This window comes from Nomascus leucogenys, chromosome 1a (genome assembly GCF_006542625.1).
Source record: "Nomascus leucogenys isolate Asia chromosome 1a, Asia_NLE_v1, whole genome shotgun sequence".
Taxonomy (NCBI): Eukaryota; Metazoa; Chordata; class Mammalia; order Primates; family Hylobatidae; genus Nomascus; species Nomascus leucogenys.
In genome coordinates, this window is record NC_044381.1 from 24,626,310 (window position 1) to 24,647,272 (window position 20,963).

The 20,963-nt window shown below is 39.8% G+C and overlaps 1 protein-coding gene across 6 annotated transcripts in view; it reads right to left on the bottom strand.

The window, feature by feature from the left end:
- PALM2AKAP2 (PALM2 and AKAP2 fusion) overlaps positions 1–20,963 on the bottom strand; it is a 526,900-nt gene that overhangs the window by 198,950 nt on the left and 306,987 nt on the right. For 2 of the 6 annotated variants that reach the window (XM_003260340.4, XM_030823290.1), the window contains one exon: positions 6,836–15,611. The exons of the other annotated variants lie outside the window; for them this stretch is intronic. In XM_003260340.4, the coding sequence (XP_003260388.1) occupies positions 14,872–15,611 (740 nt within the window). In that variant the 3' untranslated portion in view covers positions 6,836–14,871. Of the gene's footprint in view, positions 1–6,835; positions 15,612–20,963 lie in introns of those variants that run through there. 6 annotated transcript variants of the gene reach the window in all.

Genomic DNA, 20,963 nt, shown 5'->3' on the forward strand with positions numbered 1-20,963 from the left:
ACAATCACACTGTCTGATTTTATAGTTGAGCAAATTGGGACCAAGAGAGGAAAAATGCCTTCCTCTAAGTCATATGATAAAGGCATAAATGAGACAAAGCTCAGCCCATGGGTCCCTTTATACTCAAAAATGCTGCTTCTATCACATCGTGTTTTTGTTGTTTTCAAAATAGACCCAAGATCTTAGAATTAAGTGGTTTGGTTGATAAAGTAGTATTATGTGGTACATTTTACAAACTGAATTGCTCAAACAAATGAGAGAGGTAAACGTTCAGTAATATAAGCTAGATTGAGTTTTCTAATTTCATCTTATTTTTCTCTTGGCCTAATTTCTCCGTCTCTTTCTTTTTCTGCTGTGTTTTTTCAATCAACTCCCTCAAATATATTTCTTCTGTAATGGGAAGGAAAGGAGAAGGGGAAAGCAGAAAGAAAAGTCTTCAAAACATTCCTAACAGAAGCCTTGCAAGGTAGGTATAATTCCCATTCTACAGAAGAGGAAACTGAGGCTTGAATTGAAATTAATTGCCTAATATTACTCAGCTGGCCAATGACAGACTTGGGCTTTGACTTTGTTCCTCAATTCAAAGCCTATTTTTCTTGGCTTGCAGAATTGAGGCAAGAATCATAGCCTGGACTCACCGCGGCCTACCCTGGGCACCTGTGTGCTGCTGTTTCCAACACTGGCTGAATCTCCATTAGAATCATCTGGAACCATTTAATAACTGTGCCAGGCTTCACCCTACCAATTAAATCATGATCTCTGGAGTGGGGACCCTCATAGCATTATATTTTGGAGAAAATGTCCCAGGTTATAATATATAGCAAGCAAGAAATGAGAACCAGAGAGCTGCAGCCTGGTGCTTCCTGGGAGAATTAATAGGCTTCTTAAAAGTTCAGTTCACCCTGCAGGTGGGAATGCATCTCAGCTGAAAAATGTTTAAGTTCATTCAATAGAAAAGAGGAGAGAAGAAAGGAGTGAAGAGAGAAGAGAAAAGTGAAGCTGAGCTGTCTTTGGGAGAACCTTTTTCTACTCATGTCTGCTGCTTCTCTAGTGCTGAGCCAGTTTACAGCTTGCATTGACTTAAATCCCTGACTCTTCAAGAGTCAACCAAGAAGTCTTCAGTGCGGGAGTCAGCTTGCTAACGCCCAGGAGGCAGAACAAAGGCTAAAGGCTGGAGTATTTTATAGTGGAGCCAGCCATTGGGTCCATCAGTCTCCCCATGTGCTTGTATATTGCATTCCCTTCCCCTTCTATCTGAAAACTCACATCTGGCCACGTAACTTTGCCCAAATAACTCAGCAAGAGCCCAATCAGATCTAGCCTCCATCGGTGAAAAATTGCTTATGCCAGAGACAGCTCTTTAGCTGGAACAGATGTTACTTTTGTTTGTTTAAACGATCGTGATCTTACTGGAGAGTTTAAGTTTGCTGCTGATGTACTCGATTCAATCATTATAAAAGGAACAGCATGACAGGCACCTGGTGCAACGGAAAGAATCTGAAGTCACCCTGCCTGGGTCTGAATCCCAGCTCTGTGTCTCTGCCCTTCTTGTGGCTTTGAGCAAGTCACTTTCTATTTCTAACCCTAGTCTCTTTGAAATGAAGAATTGGGATTTTTTTTTTTTTTAAGAGAATACAAGGAGGCAAGACAGTGTTTCCCAAATTTTGGGGGTAAGTGGGCATGGCATTACATAACACTGACTCACATAGCAAGAAAGTTACTGCCATCTTGATTCTCTTTCATTCCCATCTGATTATATTAAAGAGATGGAGCTATGTTTTTGACACCTCTCTAACCTGGCTATTTCCTTCTTTTAATAGGAGCGAGCTGGTACACACAGGACAAAAATAACAAATGTGATGCCCAAAAGTCTGAAGTTTGAGGAAAAACTGAGTTAAGGTATGTGACAGCACCTCACACTGAGTCTCTGAGCTATAGTTAGAATTTAGGCAGTCTTTCAGGAAAAGCAGAAACGCTGACTCTATCTTTGTACTCTGACTGGAAGTAAGTTCTTGAAGAAATGGAATTTGATTTGGCAGATTCTGATAGTATGAATAATTCACACTGACTGCAGAATTTATCTCACTTTCAGGTTGTCTGAGGTTGACCTAAGAACCCTGGCCTGAAGAGAATAGGCCCACAGCTCGTGTTTTTAATATTCAGTGACTTGGAAATCTTTTTTTAAAGTTGGGAAATACAATTATCATCTTAAATGTAATTAGCCTTGGCCAGATGTGGTGGTTCACACTTGTAATCCCAGCGCTTTGGGAGGCTGAGGCAGTCAGATCACCTGAGGTCAGGAGTTTGAGACCAGCCTGGCCAACATAGCGAAACCCTGTCTCTTCTAAAAATACAAAAATTAGCCTGGCCTGGTGGCATGCGCCTGTAATCCCAGCTACTAGAGAGGCTGAGGCAGGAGAATCGCTTGAACCTGGGAGGCGGAGGTTGCAGTGGGCTGAGATCATGCCATTGCACTCTAGCCTGGGTGACAGAGTGAGACTGTGTCTCAAAAAAAAAAAAATTAGTCTTTACTTAAAACAAACAAACACTAAATCATATCAGTTTTTTGTTTTGTTTTGTTTTTTAAGACAGAGGAGTCTCGCTCTGTCACCAGGCTGGAGTGCAGTGGCACGATCTCGGCTCACTGCAACCTCCGCCTCCCAGATTCAAGCAATTCTCCTGCCTCAGCCTCCTGAGTAGCTGGGGCTACAGGCACGTGCTGCCACACCCAGCTAATTTTATTGTATTTTTAGTAGAGACGGGGTTTCACCATGTTGGCCAGGATTTATGACAAGCCCTGGAAGTAAAGAGCTCTGTTTCACTAGTCCTTTGAATTATCAAGCTTCTGTGAGGATTATTGCTCTTAGAAAGATAAAAAAGTGGACATTAGAGAATAGTAGTATTCTATAACCACATGACCTCAGGAACACAATCAAACACTAAGGATTAGGAAGGGATGGAAGATCACATTTCAATTTAAATGTGTATGGGCTGTGCCTCTTGTTATTTTTGCTAAGAAGGAACATGAAGCCTCCAGAACTATTGAGGTGTTGACTACAAAGTTTCTATTTATTTTCCTGGGAATAAAACTTTTTACCATGAAACACAGGATACCCCAAAGTTCCTTACAAACTTACATTGTTCATTTAACCCAAGGTTAATTCATCATTATATGAGTCACATGGGTTCTTCTGTAGCAAAAGCACTAGATTCTGGCATTAGCTTTCTGCTTGTAGCCTGTTTAAAACTAAAAATGCCCTTAGAAGATTCAAATCCCAACATAGTACAAAGCCTCATTCTTCCAAAGAGTTCAGGGAACTTTAGTTCTGACTCTGCTGTTATCTTGCTAAGTTAAGTCCCATTTCCACCTAGGACTTATTTGACCCAGCCAAAAAATGAGGGAATGATGGTAGATTAGATGTCATACGCTCAAATGCCAGTAGGGGCCAGGCAGGTGATACAGACAAAGGAAGTGGGCCAAGAGTAAGAATAATAGAAGGTGGTAAGAATAATAGGAGGTGGTGGTGTTGGTGGTGGTGGTGATGAACAATGGAGTATGGCTCTTCTAAAGTTAGCAACCACCATCAGCTCCAGACAATTGCCAGTCAGTAGAACAGGCTATTATTGCTAGAGACTGAATTCTCAAGAGACGTAGGAAATATACTTTTAAAATAAGAACTCTCTGAATTTATTATTATTGGCAATGAACTCAAAATAATTTTTAAATGCTGTGCAGGTAAACTAACCTTACTGTAGGCCAGATTCAGCCCAGAATCTGCATAACCATTTTCTGACTTCTGCCCTACATGATCACTTAAGATCTTGCAACCTTAAATTCTAAATAGCAAATCTTTGCTTTTTTGTGCTGTTGATAAAATGGAAGATTTAATACTGTTTGAGAAAAGCAGGACAGAAGCTAGGGCTTGGGGGCTGCTGGGGAGATGATGTGGTCTATTAATAGCTGCAGAAGGGTGATATAGCCTAAATCAAAAGGTATTTGCATAACGCCATAGGGCAGTTGTTCCTCTTAGCTGTTATGACAGTGGTGAAATAATAACAATACCATCATCAGCAACAATAACAAAACCACCTTTGCTTGTTCAGAGACTGACATGCCACTCCTAGACTTTATAGAGTTGTTTCGGGCAATTTTGTTAATCCTTTTTATGAATGGTGAAGGAAAAACTGCCAAATAGAACAACAGGACTCCTGAGGAACAGATAAGAAAACAAAGTGATTTTACTCTCTGCTTCTCCTTTGGTAAGGAAGTGCTGCAGAGACGCCTCCCAGCCTCCAGGGGGTGGTATAATTAACAGAGCATTTGCTTGAGTAGGTAAAGTGCAAAATAAGAACTGGTGCCATTGGGTCTTTCTTGCGTAAATAACCTCATTATCTAAATCTTTGTGTCTCCAGTCTCAGGGGCATCTCCACACTACTTTCTTTTTTTTCTTTTCTTTTTTTTTTTTTTTTTTTTTGAGATGGAGTCTCACTATATCACCCAAGCTAGAGTGCAGTGGTGCGATCTCAGCTCACTGCAGCCTCCACCTCCCAGGTTCAAGCAATTCTCCTGTCTCAGCCTCCTGAGTAGCAGGGATTACAGGCACGTGCCACCACGCCCGGCTAATTTTTGTATTTTTAGTAGAGACTGGGTTTCACCATGTTGGCCAGGATGGTCTCGATCTTCTGACGTCATGATCCACCTGCCTCGGCCTCCCAAAGTGCTGGGATTACAGGCATGAGCCATCGCACCCGGCCTCCAGTGCCCGGTCTCCACACCACTTTCATAACATAGCCCTCTGTGTGGGAGGAAGTAAAGACAGCTGAGGTTGGAACTTGGCCCTCCTCCATCCCACACGGATTTTTAGTCCTGCTACATTAGCCAAAGTACTTACTATCTCTATAACTCGGTTTCCTCATACATAAAAGGAAGTAACCTCAATGGCTACCTTACAAAGTTGATGTGAGATTAAAGGAAATCCTACCCTATCAGGTGAAATGCCTAGGTCTACTTGGTAGTACTGAACTACATTCCCTTCCAAAGTTCTAATTTTCTCATCTAATTTCTCCTGCTATATTTAGAGTTCATCTGGTAATCATTTGCCCTCCATGATGAGAAATAATCCCCAGAATAGAATTACGAGGTTGAACTATATGGAACTGTCAATAGTCAATATTATGGATCTACACAATGGCAATTTCATAAGGTTCAATGTACTACAAAAGCAGTCACAAATCTAAAGCAGGACAAAGAAGCTTCCCTTTCTATACTAGTTCTGAAACACACCTGAACAGCTTATAATCTCTATATTTGGGCAGGGTGAGACCTTTGGTTGGGGAACAGACACTTTCTCATTATAACTAAACTAACATTTGTCATCTACTTCCAGCTTACACAGTGCTTTTAATAAATATAATTTCCTTTAACTTCACAACAACACCAGGGATGAATGTAAGCACACGACTTTCCATATGCTCCTACATTTGAACCCATTGGTATGCTCTAGAACTGTGGGATGTGTAATGTGCTATCATGGTTCCAGCCTACTTAACTACACGTTAAAAAGTACTTCAATTAACAAAGAGAATAATGTAAAGAAAGCCCTGCCATTCACTGTGTAAGATGAATCTGACAAAACATGGCTCCACAAACAACTGCACTAAATGCTTAGGTACATAGGGAGCACCCATTTCTGGTAACCCCAGCACTTTTGATGAGGACAAGATGTTCTTGCATTTCCTCCACTTTCTATTAGTTGAAACTCTTGTCAATCTTAACCTGGCGGTTTGAGCAATCTATAAAACACCATTCATATTTCCATCTTTAAAGTTACCTTCCATGCATAAAGACATTTAAAAAATCTACCATGGAACCCAAGCAGATGAGAACTCCCAACTGATTCATTTACTTAATATCCTCAAAGAAAACCATTTTCTGTGACAGCTCTGCAGGTGGTAGGCATCACATCTACTCTTCATTCATTCTTTCATGCAATAATTTTTTGAAACTTTTTTTTTTTTGAGCACTTACTATGGACCAGGCCCTGTTTGAGGCCAGGGGTTGGCAAATTATAAGCCCATAGGCCAAATCGGACCCAGCATTTGTTTTTGTAAATAAAGTTTATTAGAACATGGCCATACTCACTCATTTAAATGTCATCTATGGCTGCTTTGCAGCAGAGCTGAGTAGTTGTAACAGAGATCATTTGGCCCACAGAGCCAAAACTATCTGGCCATTTATTGAAAAACTATGCTGACCCTGTTCCAGGTAAAGAGAGGTGAACAAGAGAAACAAAGTCCCCACGTGTCTTCAGATGCTCTTAAACAGCAGACTGCACCAGATGAACCCTGTCACTTAGCCTAAGCGGCAGCCCAAGTTTGATCACGGTCTGGGCTGCTGCTGGGAGCTTGCAAGGAGCAAGAAAAGGATGACAGGTGTGGAGAGAGACGTGCAAAGGGGGTTAGAGGGAGGACATGTTGGGAGATTGGATTAGTGTAGAAACCAACTACAACATGTGGGCCATGAGGATTCCCACCAAGGGGCACCCAAACCGGTAGTCCAGGTACCACATGTATCAGAATCACCTGGAGACATTATTACAAATGCACGCTACTGGGCCCCACCTGGGAATCGGAATCTGAGTTCCAGAGGTGTGACTAAGCTTCCACATTGTTAACAGGTACCCCCGGGTGATTCTGAAGCACACTGGAGTTTGAGAGGCACTGGGTTAGTGTTTAGTTTTAGTGAACAGCGGAAGGTGCTCCCAACACGGTCTGGCCTGAAATCCACTAGAGGCAGGTGAGAAGGGGAAAGAATCAGGGCACAGACACACAGAGGTAGATGCAGTGAAAAGGCAGTTTATTGTCTATTAATACTGTACAGAGGAACAGAGAGAAGCTACAAGTACAGCATCAGCTGTCGCTGGCAGTGTCTTTTCTGAAGTCGGTTTTTATTTTGTTTTTCATCTGAAGGAAACAGAACAGTCAAAGTACACTTCAGGTTACAAAGTACAGCAGCTAGCCCAGTAAGCTAATTCAGAGTAAGCACGACAGGCTCCCACCCCCACCCCCACCAACCAACCATAAATGAAAGTATTTACAGAGACGTCACTCACCCCGAGTGAGATGCTAAAGCTGAAAACTTCACCAACAACCTACATTCACTGAAAAGCTGCATCAGACACAACATTTTCTGGAACCCCTGTACGATTTTGACTCTCCTAAGTCAGGAGCTTGAGAGGAGGAAAGAATGTTCCAGAACCATGCAAAGACTAGAACTCTTCCCACCTACCAGAATAGGATATCACAGAATTGGAGTTGGAGCTACATACAGAATAGTTCGGATCAGGCATTGCCTGGTGGCCTCGGTGTATATCAAGACCTGTCATTGCAAAACTAAGTGACTGGATGTCTCCCTGCCCACTTAATCTCGAAACGGAGAGGTTCCTTAGTAATAAGAGATTAGAGTAAACTGGCTCTCCATTAGCACCTTCAGGCAATTGCATAGTTCTTTCATTTTTGGAGTTGTCTCCATGACAGCAATATTCACAGCTGGGCTGGAGTTGGGCCTGTTGGAGAGATTCTGGTGATGAAGGAATTTAAACGGTTTGCATGGGAACCAGAGGGGTTATTTCTCTTGAAAATGGAGTAGATATAACCTTGTCTTGTTAGAAAAAGGGTCTTGATCTCTTGGGTAGTAGAAAAAGGCCTCATCCTGAGGAAGGATGATGCTTGGGAAGAGTCTCACAAGAGTGGTGAGTAGTTTCTGAGACATAACAACTCTGTTAGCCAGACAGAGGAGCAGGTGTTGGGGAAGAGCTTCAGGAAACTGAGTGTCATAGGGATGTGACTTCAGGAATTTGACAGAAACTTGGGGGAAAATATTCAGGAACTCTAAAAATTCAGAATCTCCTCTATGGGTAAAGACAATCTTTTCCTGTATCTACTTAACTCGAAAAATATGGTGCAGCCCTGTGTTACGTAGAGGGCCAACTGATAATTTTTTTTTTTTTTTTTTGAGACAGAGTCTTGCTCTGTTGCCCAGGCTGGAATGGAGTGGTGAGATCTCGGCCCCCTGTAGCCTCCACCTCCTGGGCTCAAGTGATCCTCCTGCCTCAGTCTCCCAAGTAGCTGGGACTACAGGTGTGTGCCACCATGCTGGCTAATTTTTGTATTTTTTAGTAGAGACTAAACAACACGGTCTCAACATGTTCCCTAGGCTGGTCTTGAACTTCTGGGCTCACACTAACCACCTGCCTTGGCCTCCCAAAGTGCTGGGATTACAGGCATGAGCCACCATGTCTGGCCCCTGTAAGATTTATATTGGTGGTTTATCTGCTTATGTATAGACTGAAGATGGTCAGCGGGCTCTGACTCACCGTTTCATACATATTTCTCAAATGCACCATAGTGAGTGGTCCCTTAACCTCAAATGTGGCAATTACTCCTTAAATATGTGAAAGATTTGGACTTTGATAGTTTCTGGGCTTTGCTTGCATTTAAAATAGCTATCTCCTTCCCAAAGATTATTATATACTATTAAAAGTAAAGCCCAGAGAGCTATCAAGCCATCTATCTAATCTACCTAATGGCAGGTATAGAAAGCTCAATCTTCCAACCAAGGCCTATTTGGAAAGACTGGATCTCATGTAATGGCAGTGCAAGGCCAAGTGACAGGCCCTTTGTTCATGCCCCCAAGGCTTGGCCTAGTGCTATAGGACTCCCCAGAAAGTTACCTTTAATGGAATGAAGAAATAGCTCAATCAAGGGTGTTTTCAAACTCAAGCTCCATAATGCATATAGATTTCATTATAAAAATACTATTCCTTAAAAAAATACATAACTGTAAAATATTCCATTTCTATAGCCACTCCTATTCCCACCCATATCATCCTACTTATCTTAGACTATAATGAATGGGCATATTCCTCAGTCATGGCTCAATCATAGAATTTGAGTCCATCTCTCTTGCTTTTTCAAGCAATGCCAACTGTGCTTAAAAATATGCTCCCAGACCCAGTTGGGGGTGTGCAAGTTTCCTTCTCTCACAGTGAGAGACTGTGAGGAGATGACTGCAAAAGGTCATGCGCTCCATGTGGCCTGTCTCCCTGAAAGGCAGGGTGTGATTTTGCAGGCTCATATGAGAACACAGATACGTGTTTGGTTGGTAGACAGGCAGAAGTAAATCCCAACCTATGCCCACTTTAGCCCCTTTGGGCCACACCTGCAAGGTTCTGCCTCAGTGCTCCTGTAATGAAATTCACAGCTCTGAAGAAGGCTGGGTAGGAGTGGGGAAGAGAATGTTGTGTTAATACAGCTTTGGAATACAACCTGCATTTTTTTTTTGTTTTTTTTTTTTTAAAGGACAGAAAAGAAGAACATAAACAGTGATGCTAAGGCAAACTGTCAAATGGCACATTAGTACTATTTTTTGTCATTCATTTTGTTAACATCACAAGGCAGATACATTCTGTAAACATATATACCATACAGTACATTAACCATAGGAAAATAAAAAGAAAGCCACCCTGTAATTCTTTTCTTTCTGTATTTCTATTCTTTCACTCCAGAAGGACTGTCTGAAGTCTAGGGAGAATTTTATGATTTGTGAGATATACTTTTTATTTTTATTTTTTGTAAAAATGCAGTGACTTGCAAAAAATAGCCCCAGGTGATTATGAAGAGGCAATATGAGGAGACGACCCTTTATACCTCAACCTGTAAAAACTTAGAAAACAGACACAAAATAGAAAAAGTCATTAATTTCAGAAAACATCTTGTTTTCCTGGTTAGTAAAAGAGAACATTGAAAAATTATTTTTATAAAAGTTAAGGCTGTCCAGATCTTTGATGCAGAAAGTCTGCAGTCCCCAAAATTACATATTATATTTTCATATTGAAACCAAGTTCTTTTGTGCGACAGTTTCGTCTTTCTTATGTTAGACTGGAAGGGAGAGGGGAAGCAGAGGCTTACTTGAGTTACATAAAAATTATGCGAGGGGAGCTGGTCTAAGGAGCCCTGGTAAAATTCCCCTTTGTAGTCTTTATTCTATACCTTTCTACATTCAAAAAATCAGTATTTTGGTTTTTGTTGAAATGGGAATTTTATTAAGAAGTTTGCTGAAGCTATGAAAACACAGATACATATCTGCATTGTGCTCCTAATAAATAACTTTTCTTTTTCCCTAGAAAATGCAGGAAAGTTTTCCTGGTAATACCAGAAGAAGGCCTTTGTGAAGTGAACTGGTGGTAGCAGGAATCAAACATCCCATCTTCCTCATTACTTAAGTTGTTTTATTATACAAATAACTGTGTGCTCTTGCTGTGTTGTACTATCCAATAGAACAAAGGATGTTTTCAGGTTCTATCCTAATCACTGGAGTTCAATATACCTTGATTAAGAAATTGAGGAGCACCCGAAAGATTGTGTATTTATGAAGTTTCTTACATATGCTGAGAATCTGTGGTTTCAATAGCAAATGTGCATGTGGCAAAAATACAATGTGAAATGGCTCACTTTGGAATGATTTTTATTGTAAACTAATATTGCAGGAGATGAGATTATTTCTTCCAGGAAAGGACCTGTTAGTGAGTAAAACTCTCCAGTGGGTCCAGGGATGAGCAGAGATGACTGAGCTTCTAGATTTCAAGTAAATAAGAAAAAGTCCTCGATGCTTATTCTGTCTATGTCCATCTGCGTTTTATATTGGCAGGGCTAATATTTCTTACAAAGGAAGACCTGCTATAGTAGTTAGATTTTGTCTCTATGACCATGTTCCCTCCCTCCTCTTTTGCTACCCATTGGTTCAACTGGCATTACATAAACGGTAATTTTCAAGGGTGTGCTGTGGTCCCTTGAAATGAAATTCTGCAGGAAGTAAAGAGAAATAGTCTGTTTTTACACTTGGCCTCAACATTTTGCTCCAGAGATGATGTTGTATCTCTAGGAAACTCTCTCTATATACTTCCCCTCCTTCTATAAAAACTTGACTTTAACCAAAACAAAATATTCTACTTGCTTGTAGATAAAATGCATTTATCAGCAGGAAATTAAATGGAATAGGTAGACATTTTAAGCAAATACATGTCTATTAACATTTCGGAAAGGAACCAAATCAAATTAATAGAATCTGAGTTTCCTGAAAGCTTCTGAATAATTCTAAGATTGCTCAGAAGGCTCAAGGAAACTGTTTTAGGTTTGGCCATAAGGGCATTCCCTACCTTCTCTTCCTCCCCATCACCAATATTAAATGACGTCACTGGACACTGTCAAATCAGTTTTAGAGGCAATTATTATTTTTTTGCTTATGCACGGAAAATAATATGGGTAAAAGAGATACAAGCTGAAAAAGTTTCCCTTAGTTTGTCTTATTGCACACTAAAAGAAAGAGAATATTTTTAAGAAGTCAAGAATACAGAAGTCATTAAGATTTTTCAAGATATGTAGAATTAATCTTTATCATTTTAACCATTAAAGAATCTTTTATTAAATGCCATTGAAAATCTATTTATATACAAATTAGATACCCCCCCCATTCTATTTTTTTCTCCTCTGTCTATTTAAAAGGGAACTGATGATATGATTTTTTTTTTTTTTTTTTTTTTTTTGAGATGGAGTTTCGCTCTTTGTTGCCCAGGCTGGAGTGCACATCTCAGCTCATCGCAACCCCTGCCTCCCAGGTTCAAGCGATTCTCCTGTCTCAGCCTCCCGAGTAGCTGGGATTACAGGCATGCGCCATCACGCCTGGCTAATTTTGTATTTTTTTTTTAGTAGAGACAGGGGTTTCTCCATGTTGGTCAGGCTGGTCTTGAACTCCCGACCTCAGGTGATCCGCCCGCCTCGGACTCCCGAAGTGCTGAGATTACAGGTGTGAGCCACTGCACTCGGCCTGATTATATGATTTTAAAGGAAAGCCCAACGAATCATTAGCTCAAAAAAGATCATGGTTTTGCAGTTTCATTACTGATTCTTTAAATAGTCTGGTTATGTAACCAAATACCCTGCATTTTTGGATAGTGTGATACCACACATAATAAAATTTACAGAGAGAATGCCAACAGCAGCACGAAAAGCAGTATGTTCACAATCACAGCTCCATGTACACTATCATCATGAAGGGTAGTTACTTGCTGCTATAGGTGGGATTATAGGTCTCATCCCATAGAAGTACTGGCTAAGCCTGAATCCCCCATTATGACAAGAAAACGATGGGACATATGCAAATATATACGCCATATTCAAACACACCTTCATTTACTGTGGCTACAAATAGCTTGAATAAAGGTAACACATCTTACTTCAAAGTCCATTAAATGATAAGCTTTACTAATAAAAGTATAGAGAGAACTCTAATTCATATAATTTGCTAATCATTATTCCCCCATAATAGTAATTAGGGAAGAGAATACAGATAATCATTAATCTTTTAGTTCTTGTGTGTAGCGTTGTAGTAAGATGTGCAGATCATTTTCTTTATGAGTAACTAGTTCACTTATGCAAGGGTAGGTCCCTTCAGGGAATTATCTGTCCTGGAAGATTGATTCTGTTTATCAACCAGCAAGCTTAAGGGTTCTACATTCTACCATTTCACTCACTAACTGTGCTTAAATTTTTAAAACTCACATTGAATAGCTTGAATCTCCAAGTGAGTAAAAAAGATAAGCTATGGTAAACTTTCAGATTGTTTCTTTCTTAAGTAAATCATTAAAATAACAGATTGTCCAAGATATTGAAACTGTTTTCTCCCTCTATGTAAATAGGTTTATCTGCATGCCATTTTATGTAATGTCTAAATGATGCTTCAATGACCACGTACTCAGGAAAATGAAGCTGAGAGTAGCGGAATTTATAGGCATCCAAACCAGGTTTCTCGATAAAATAGCAGTTTTATTCCATTGTAGCTGCTTTGATGAACTTGAGATTTAGAGATATTTCCCTCAGTTATTCAAAATCAAGCCTTGGATGAAATAATCTTCAACAGCAGAACTTAGCTCCTTTATTTTTCTCTTCTTTAACTTTTTCTGTTCATGTATAGGCGTAAACAAAATGAGTATAATAAAATGACCCATTTTGTGCTCATTAAAATGCAATTATTTCAGAAAATTAACTTTGAAAAGTAAAAACTGATGTTTTTACCTTTCCTATTGAAGTAAATATAATTTCAAGCCAGGAAATTAAAAAAAAACAATAGATTTAGCACTGAGCAAGCGAAACAGGTCAAATTAGACAGCTTCTATAATAAAATTCTCTCAAGACTATCTTATTTTTTCTGATCTGCTTTCCACAGAAGTTAGACTTGATGTAGTATATCATATGTTTTTTCAAAACTATATACTATGGGACATAATTTTATGAATAATTCATAACAATGCTATAAATGTTTGAGCAAATAACTTAAAGTTAAGATAACTCTTATTAAAACCAGTAATCATGTTATATCTTTATTTCATTACTATACTATTGTTATTTTATTAAATTGTTTCCCTTTGGTTTTACTACATAGGTGGCTTTTTGCTTTGGGGGAGTGCTGAGAAGGTATTTCAAAAACTGTTCATTGTGTTCTAGATAAAAAATACTCTTTGCTCTTCTGGAATCTCTAGAAGCTAAAAACAAAAACAATGCCCTAAGAAGCTCAGCTATCTGTCACTCAATATTTGTTATGAAATTAAGTGCTTAACATTGAGAAGACAGGTCTTTCTTAATTTTTAAAAGTTTTTTAAAGTTTTTTTTTTTTTTTTGAAGGGCAGATAAACCTACAAGTTGAAGTTACCTAAAACATTCTCTTTCTCATGGGGCCAGAAAGAAAAGAGTACGGATGCAAGGCTTTGTAATCAACCGGGGACAAGATGAACAGTTAATGCATTACAGCACCATCCATGATGAAGTGGGAGCATCATGGCAACCACTGTAGGTCGGAAAGACTGTTTTAGAAATATGGTCACTGCAAAGATACTTCTCAAGATGATCCCCTCACTGAAAATAGATTAACATGACCAGAAAATATCCATGAAAAAAGAAACAATATAAAAATTTACATTTTTTTAAGAGAATAGAAACAAGGCTTGTGAATTTGCCTAAGTTTGGAGATCAATTGCTACTGATGCTTCAAACAATGTTTGTTTCATGTCCTTAGAAATTTTAAAATGGTGCTTCTTATATAAAGGGTTCATCGGTTAAACCATAGAAAGAGAGACAACCGCTGATGGGCAGGTTATGGAATCAGTCCCTACATTTCAGCTGTGACAAGCTCTGGGTTCTTCCACATCGACTTCATTTCAGTTTTAACAGAAAGAAAGCCATGAATGCACAATACTGTAATCTGGAAGCTTATGTAAGGCAGCAAAAAGCATCACCCTAGATTGGACAGACTAAGTAAGGTCCACTTTTGGCTACACTAGCAACCGGCTAGAGCCAACAGCATTTTGCCACACAAGATATAAAAACAAAGATCCACAGCAAAGGAGGCAAGTGAGAAACCAGGGACATGGCAGTGTGTGACTACGTTACAGGAACACACTACAAAATGAAACCCCCAGTGCCAATGGGTTCAATTCCAGTCAAGTGAGTTAAGGCTACCATATCACTGGCTGATACGAAGAGTCCATTCCAATCGAGCAGGAAGGAAGTGATTCACTCTTGAAGACACAAGGAAAGGTTTAGAGGAAAAGCAAGTTCTTGGAGAGAATGAAGCACACACATGCACGTTGTCTCTCAGGTGAGGAAAAGGAAAAAAATGAGAGAGATCAAAGCAATCCAACTGCAAGGCAAGGCAGGTGTTTGCTTCCAGTTCACAGTATTGCAGTTAGTGGAACAGTGAGGTCTACATGAGTGGTGGAGAGTACAGGCTGCCCAGAAGAAAGGAGAAGAAAGAAGTGGTCACATGACAACACAGCATTGACAGCGCTTTTTCTTTTGGGTACCTGGGGCTGGCTCTGTGGCTAGGCTCTCTTCCTTCCCTTCTGGGGATGAGGGCTCTGTCGTGTCTGAGACCGGCCTCCCGGACACAAGCTCAGCCGCGTTCCCGTCAATAGTGGACACGTCCGTCACTGTCTTCTCCCTCAATGACTTCTCATCATCTTCATCAATGAGGACCAATTCAGCCTTGATGGTTTCATCATAGCCTAGCACCTTTTTCGTCTCCTCTTCATCCTCGATATTTTGGTAGCCCATAAAAATCATGGTGACGGGCTGATCCAAGTTTGCCTCCGGCCCTGCAGCGCTGGGGGCTTGGGCCTGCTGCCCTGGGTTCCCAGAAGAATGGTCTTTCCTAGACTTATGTACCATTTCTAACTTAGCTTCTTTGCAGAGCATGTGTTCCTTGGGATGGCTGAGGCTCCCATCTGCAATCACAGTCCTTTCGGACACGTGCCCTCCTCCTAAGCTTGATTGTCCAGCCTTCTGAATAAGCTCTTCTACATCCTTTGTGCTTAATTTGTGCACTCCATTTTCTACTACGGTGCCTCCTGAGTGCACCTCATACACTACTTTGGTACCATCATCATAGACTTTGACTCCTTTCTGATGGACCCCCTCTGGGCCAATGGTAGATGTAGAGAGAATCTTGGTCTCTCCTGTTTGTTTGTCTTTCTCCACATTAATTTCCATGGCGTACACAGCTTGAATGAAAACAAGAGAAAGGAAGTGCATGTTACAACAAAAAAAGCCAGTGAATGGTTAATTGCCAAACAGACAAAAAAAAAAGGTTTTGTGCCCTTTCTATTCTAACTGCCAAGCATCTTGAGTGTTAGAGTGAGGTGCGCACTGTGAACAAAGGTGGTTATATCTGTATTTTAACACAGCAGTTTAATGCACTGGGAAGACAGATGCACGGTTGCTATATCTCAATGGCACTCACACATTTAAGGAAGATCTGCTAAAATAAGGGCACAAGAGACTTTAGATCTTGGTGTGAAGAATTTCAGGGAGGCTGGCAACATGCAAATTACCTTGATTGAGGGCTTCCCAGGCTGACAGATAATTTACAAACCCTTGGTTAAAATGTGTTCCAGGTCCAAAATTTTAAATAAATAAAAAAACCTCTTTTATCAAGTGTTTTCATTTTCACTACATTTCCACAAAGGTTTCTGTAGGTGGGACATGGCTATCCTCCACTGTACCATACAATAGAATATTTTCAACAATTGAAAAGGCATGAGAGCATTCATATTATGTGCCCTGTGAGTACTTCAGTCACTAAGCTAGGTACCTAAAATAAGAACTAAGAAAAGAACAAGACAGAAATAACATCACATAAGACACTGGAATTTGAAGACAATGATCGCAGAAGGCCTCTTTCATCTTCCATGCACAGAGTGCCAAGTCCTGTTGCCCATAATAGCTTTCCCATCTGTTGTCTTCTTTTTGTTCCATTGCTACTAGTCAATGTAAGACATTCACTTCCTCTTCCCTAGATTGTTGGAAGAGCTTCCTACCTGGTCTCCCCCTCCCCTTGCCCCTGCCTCTAAGTCTTGTATCCTTTCTAATTCATCCCAAATCTTGCTGCCAGTCTGGGGTTGCCAAGGACAGCTCTTTCCTGTCCTATAGACTCTTATGACACCTAATACTTCCAAACGGGTTTCCTCATAGGCTTCTTGGATGGGAAGAAACTGTGCACCAGGCCCATAGTGCCACCAGGCTCCAGGTGCCCTTTATCTGGATGTGCCACGAACCCATCAAACTCAGCAGATTCCAAACTGACTCCAGCTTCTTCTATCAAAACTATTCCACAGTCTCTGTGCCAAATAACAGCAGCACTACTACCTAGTCTCTCAAGCCAGAGGCCTGAGAATCATACCTGACTTGTTGTTTTCTTCCTACTTTCTTAGAGCCAAACACTCACTGACAGTAAATCATTCTACTTCAGATACATCTCATCCATCTCCTCACCACCATTTCTGTCACCAAGGCCTTAGTCCAGGCCCTCCTCTGCTCTCTGCACAACAGCCTTGCTTTTTATTTTACCTAACACTTTTGTCTTCTTGCTGTAGTCCAGGAGACTGCAAACTGTGGCCCCAGGGCCAAAGACAGCCTGACCCTGTTTCTGTATGGCCAGAGGAGCTAAGAGTGGTTTTACATTTGTAAAGGTTGTTGTTTTTTTTTTTTTTAAAAAAAAAAAAAGAAGAAGAAGAGAAAGAAGAAGAAGAGAAGGAGAAAGAGAAGGAGAAAAAAGAAGAAGAGGAAGGAGAAGGAGAAGAAGAAGAAAGAGAGGGAGGAAAAGATGGAGGAAGGAAAGAGAAAAGAGAAAGAAAACAATGAATGCGTGACAAAGACTACATGGTCCACAAAGTCTAAAATAGTTAAAATCTGGCCATTTATACAAAAATTTTGGTGACCCCTGCCAGCCTGTGCTCCATGCTGCTCACAGTTACTTGAGTAATAAACCCTCTGTTGGTTCCTTGTGTCTTTAGAAAATAAACACCAAACTCCCCAGCATGGCATATAGTTCCCTTCAGGATGTGTCTGCAACCTTCCTTTCTAGCCTTGTCTTGCGGGCTCTCTCATTCTTTACACGTTGTGGCCATAACAACTTCTCACAATTCCCAGGACACTCAACTTCCTCCCACGGCTGCTCATCTGTGTGCCTACTGTCCCTCTGCCTAGATAGCCTTCTGTTGCTCCTCGACTTCTAGAGATCTAGCCCATGTCTACTTGTCATTGTCTTGAGTCCCTATCTCTTTCTGAGTAAGTTCCCTGTGTTAAGAAGATCCAAACTATCTTTTCAACCATATGTTCTAGTGCTCCTTTTCCCTTTAGCACAACCAAATAACACCATCCCAGACCTAAATATCATCTGCTTTTGTTAAGATTCCGTTCTGAAATGTCTTTGAGTTTCTACATATCCAAATATGGCCCATTGATTAACGCCAAGGTCAACTGCCTCCTCTTCCATAAGCTTTCTTTGATCCTTCCATCTCTAAGTCATCCCTCTCTTAAAATTTTCTCAATACTTTTTCTAAACTTCTCTGAAGGCTCTTAACAATTACCACTCAGTTGTATAATTATTTGTGGGAATGTTTCATCAGCTTCATAGATTTTTAGGATCTTTTGAGGGTTAGTTTCTTGCCCAACACCTATCCATGATGCCCCCTCCCTGTCAGCACCTACCTTAGAGCCATTTGTATAGTAGGTACCCAATATACACATCTCTGAAACAAAGGCTAATAATTCAAGAGTCTAATATGGTTGTTGTAATCTAGTAACAAATACTTTGTACAATATAACACCAATGAAACAGTACACACAGTAATTAATGTTTGAACTTGTTTGAAAAAATAACAGCGATGATATTGTTCCATCTGCTTGCATAATAAGATGCAATCTGTTCCTGGTTAACACTTAACTAAAAAGATTATGAAACAAAATCCCATGTTTGGTTTTCATCAGATCCATTTTGAAAGTTTCACTTGTTCAGCATAAAGATCTCAAGTTTCTTCAAGTGACACAATGGGAGGCCAACCAGTATTTGTCATAGAGGTGCATGGACGCACACAATGACTGTGTATCCAAATCAATATTTATCTCAGTTAGTTCCTGATTTCTCACAAAATGTGCCATCATAGGAATAGAATAGGCATTTAAAATTTGCATGGACTCCAAAAGCCTGTTCTTGAAATATTACACTTATTTTAAAAAGCACAGTTTGGGATTAGAATATTATATCTTATCACTATTAACACACTCATGGGACACAATTATAAATAAAGAAAGTAATTGTTAGTTTGTAGGTACAATATCTAATTATTGTGCAAATATTCAGTAAACTGTGAACAAATCCACATATTGGCCTGCAATCAATACAGACTATGGAACAAAATTTTTCTATTTTTATATCCATATGTGATAGGATAAAAATACAAATTATTAACATGGGGATGTTTACAGATATCCCTGTCCCTCTGCCCACCAATGAGAATGCTGATCACTCTTGGTCCAATTTTCTCTCATTGTAATCTTTGCCTGTTCTAGAATCAGAGTCTGGAAGAAAGGAGAGATGATGATGAAAAGTTCTTTGCTGGAAAGGTTAAGTATATCCACATAACACACAGATGAGAAAGAAGGAGTTTCGTGGGAGAGAGAGTAAAAACTGTGTGAAATATGCATAGAGAAGGAGTATTTTGTGGTGGTAAATGATGCTTTAGAGCAGGTGATATGTGGAGGAAAGAAAAGCGAATATGAGAAGTATTGCTTAGAGGAGATATAAATTAGGTCTCTTTTATTTATTTATTATTATTATTTTGAGACAGAGTCTTACTCTGTCACCCAGGCTGAAGTGCAGCGGTGTGACCTTGGCTCACTGCAACCTCTGCCTCCTGGGTTCAAGCAATTCTCCTGTCTCAGCCTCCCAAGTAGCTGGGATTACAGGCATACGCCACCATGCCTGGATAATTTTTGTATTTTTAGTAGAGATAGGGTTTCACCATGTTTACCAGGCTAGTCTCAAACTCCTGACCTCAAGTGATCCACCCTCCTCAGCCTCCCAAAGTGCTGAGATTACAGGCATGAGTTACCGCACCCGGCCAAGGTCCCTTTTAATATCCTTCAGGAGAAATAGCTAAAGAACAGAACACCTTCTTAATGGTTTTTTGGTGTGCGATTTTAAGCTGTATTTCTTTAAATGTGACATGGCTCTGGGACTGAACCATATGTGACATGGTTTTTTTAGGGTTACATATTTATATTTACATGTTGTACACTATTCTTCCAATATTCCTAGAATATGAGCATAGAATATTTTAAGAATTTTAATATAATTTTATAATAAAATAAACTTAGATACATTATGTCACAAAATGCATACGTATTTTTTTCCTAGATAAAACATAAGGCTTCAGAGGAATCACAAATCACACTTAAGAGTGTGATTCTACATTCCTTTCTGCATTCACTCTTTCCTCCAGTAAGGAGAACAAAGGCGAATACTTTGAGAAGCTCTGGCTTAACCCAAAGGCAATATTTAGTTTTCATGGATACATATATGAGAATGTTATCTAGGCCTTTTAGAAAGCCATGCAAGAGGTGTGAATGTTTAAATGTCATCTTTATGAGTAAGCATTTATATTTTGCTTCAGTTCTTAGCCAATAATATTCAAAAGCATGAACTAGAGTGCATATGAACCAATAGGAAAATAAGACTTACGTTTTCAGTGCAATGTCTTATTTTTGATGCACACGATTTTAAAAACTCTTCTACTTCCTGTTGCTGCCAAAAGTTTATACCAATGGCCTCTCACACTTATCATCCCTTCATCTCTAACCACAAAGCACAAAGCATACTCTCTAACCTGCCCTGTCTTCCTTCCAGCTTCTCCATGTCAGAGGTACAGTCTGTATAATGTCAGATCTCCATTTGTATAATGATGAGGGTCAAAGGGCTTGGTGCCTTTGTTCATCTTATTAAAAAAATGAGAAGTGAGTGCTGTTGAGGGGTGAGGGCTTTCTGGGGAGCCCTGAAATAAATCTTGACACATACATGGACATACAGAAAAGTATTTGAAGGAAAGCTCTGGAAATTTTCCTGGATGAAGGGCCTGGGGAAGGAGGAAAAGAAATAGAAGACAATTCAATGGAAGTTTCACTGATAGGCTGGCTGAAATCTGGAAGTACATTTTTATTAAATTATGTATTTAATTATTGATTTCCAAACCCTATATACTGATGACAATGGGATTGGAGTATATAAAGCACGTTTGCTACTCCTTCCAAGAAGCCAGCGAGACAGCTGAATAATATGCTTTTTTAAGAATTATTTTATTTTATTTTATTTTGATATGCTCTTTTTATTAAAGAGAATAAGAACGAATGTTGCTAGCTTCTTCAAATGGATACAGATGAATGACTGCATGGATACTTTGATTTTGGACCTCCGCATTTGGTTTTCTTGGTTCTTGCTCCCTAATAATTCTTTCATCAATAGAGAAACGCCCTGAAGGAGTACAGACATTAAGTGAAGGTTGAGAATTCCAGTCTCT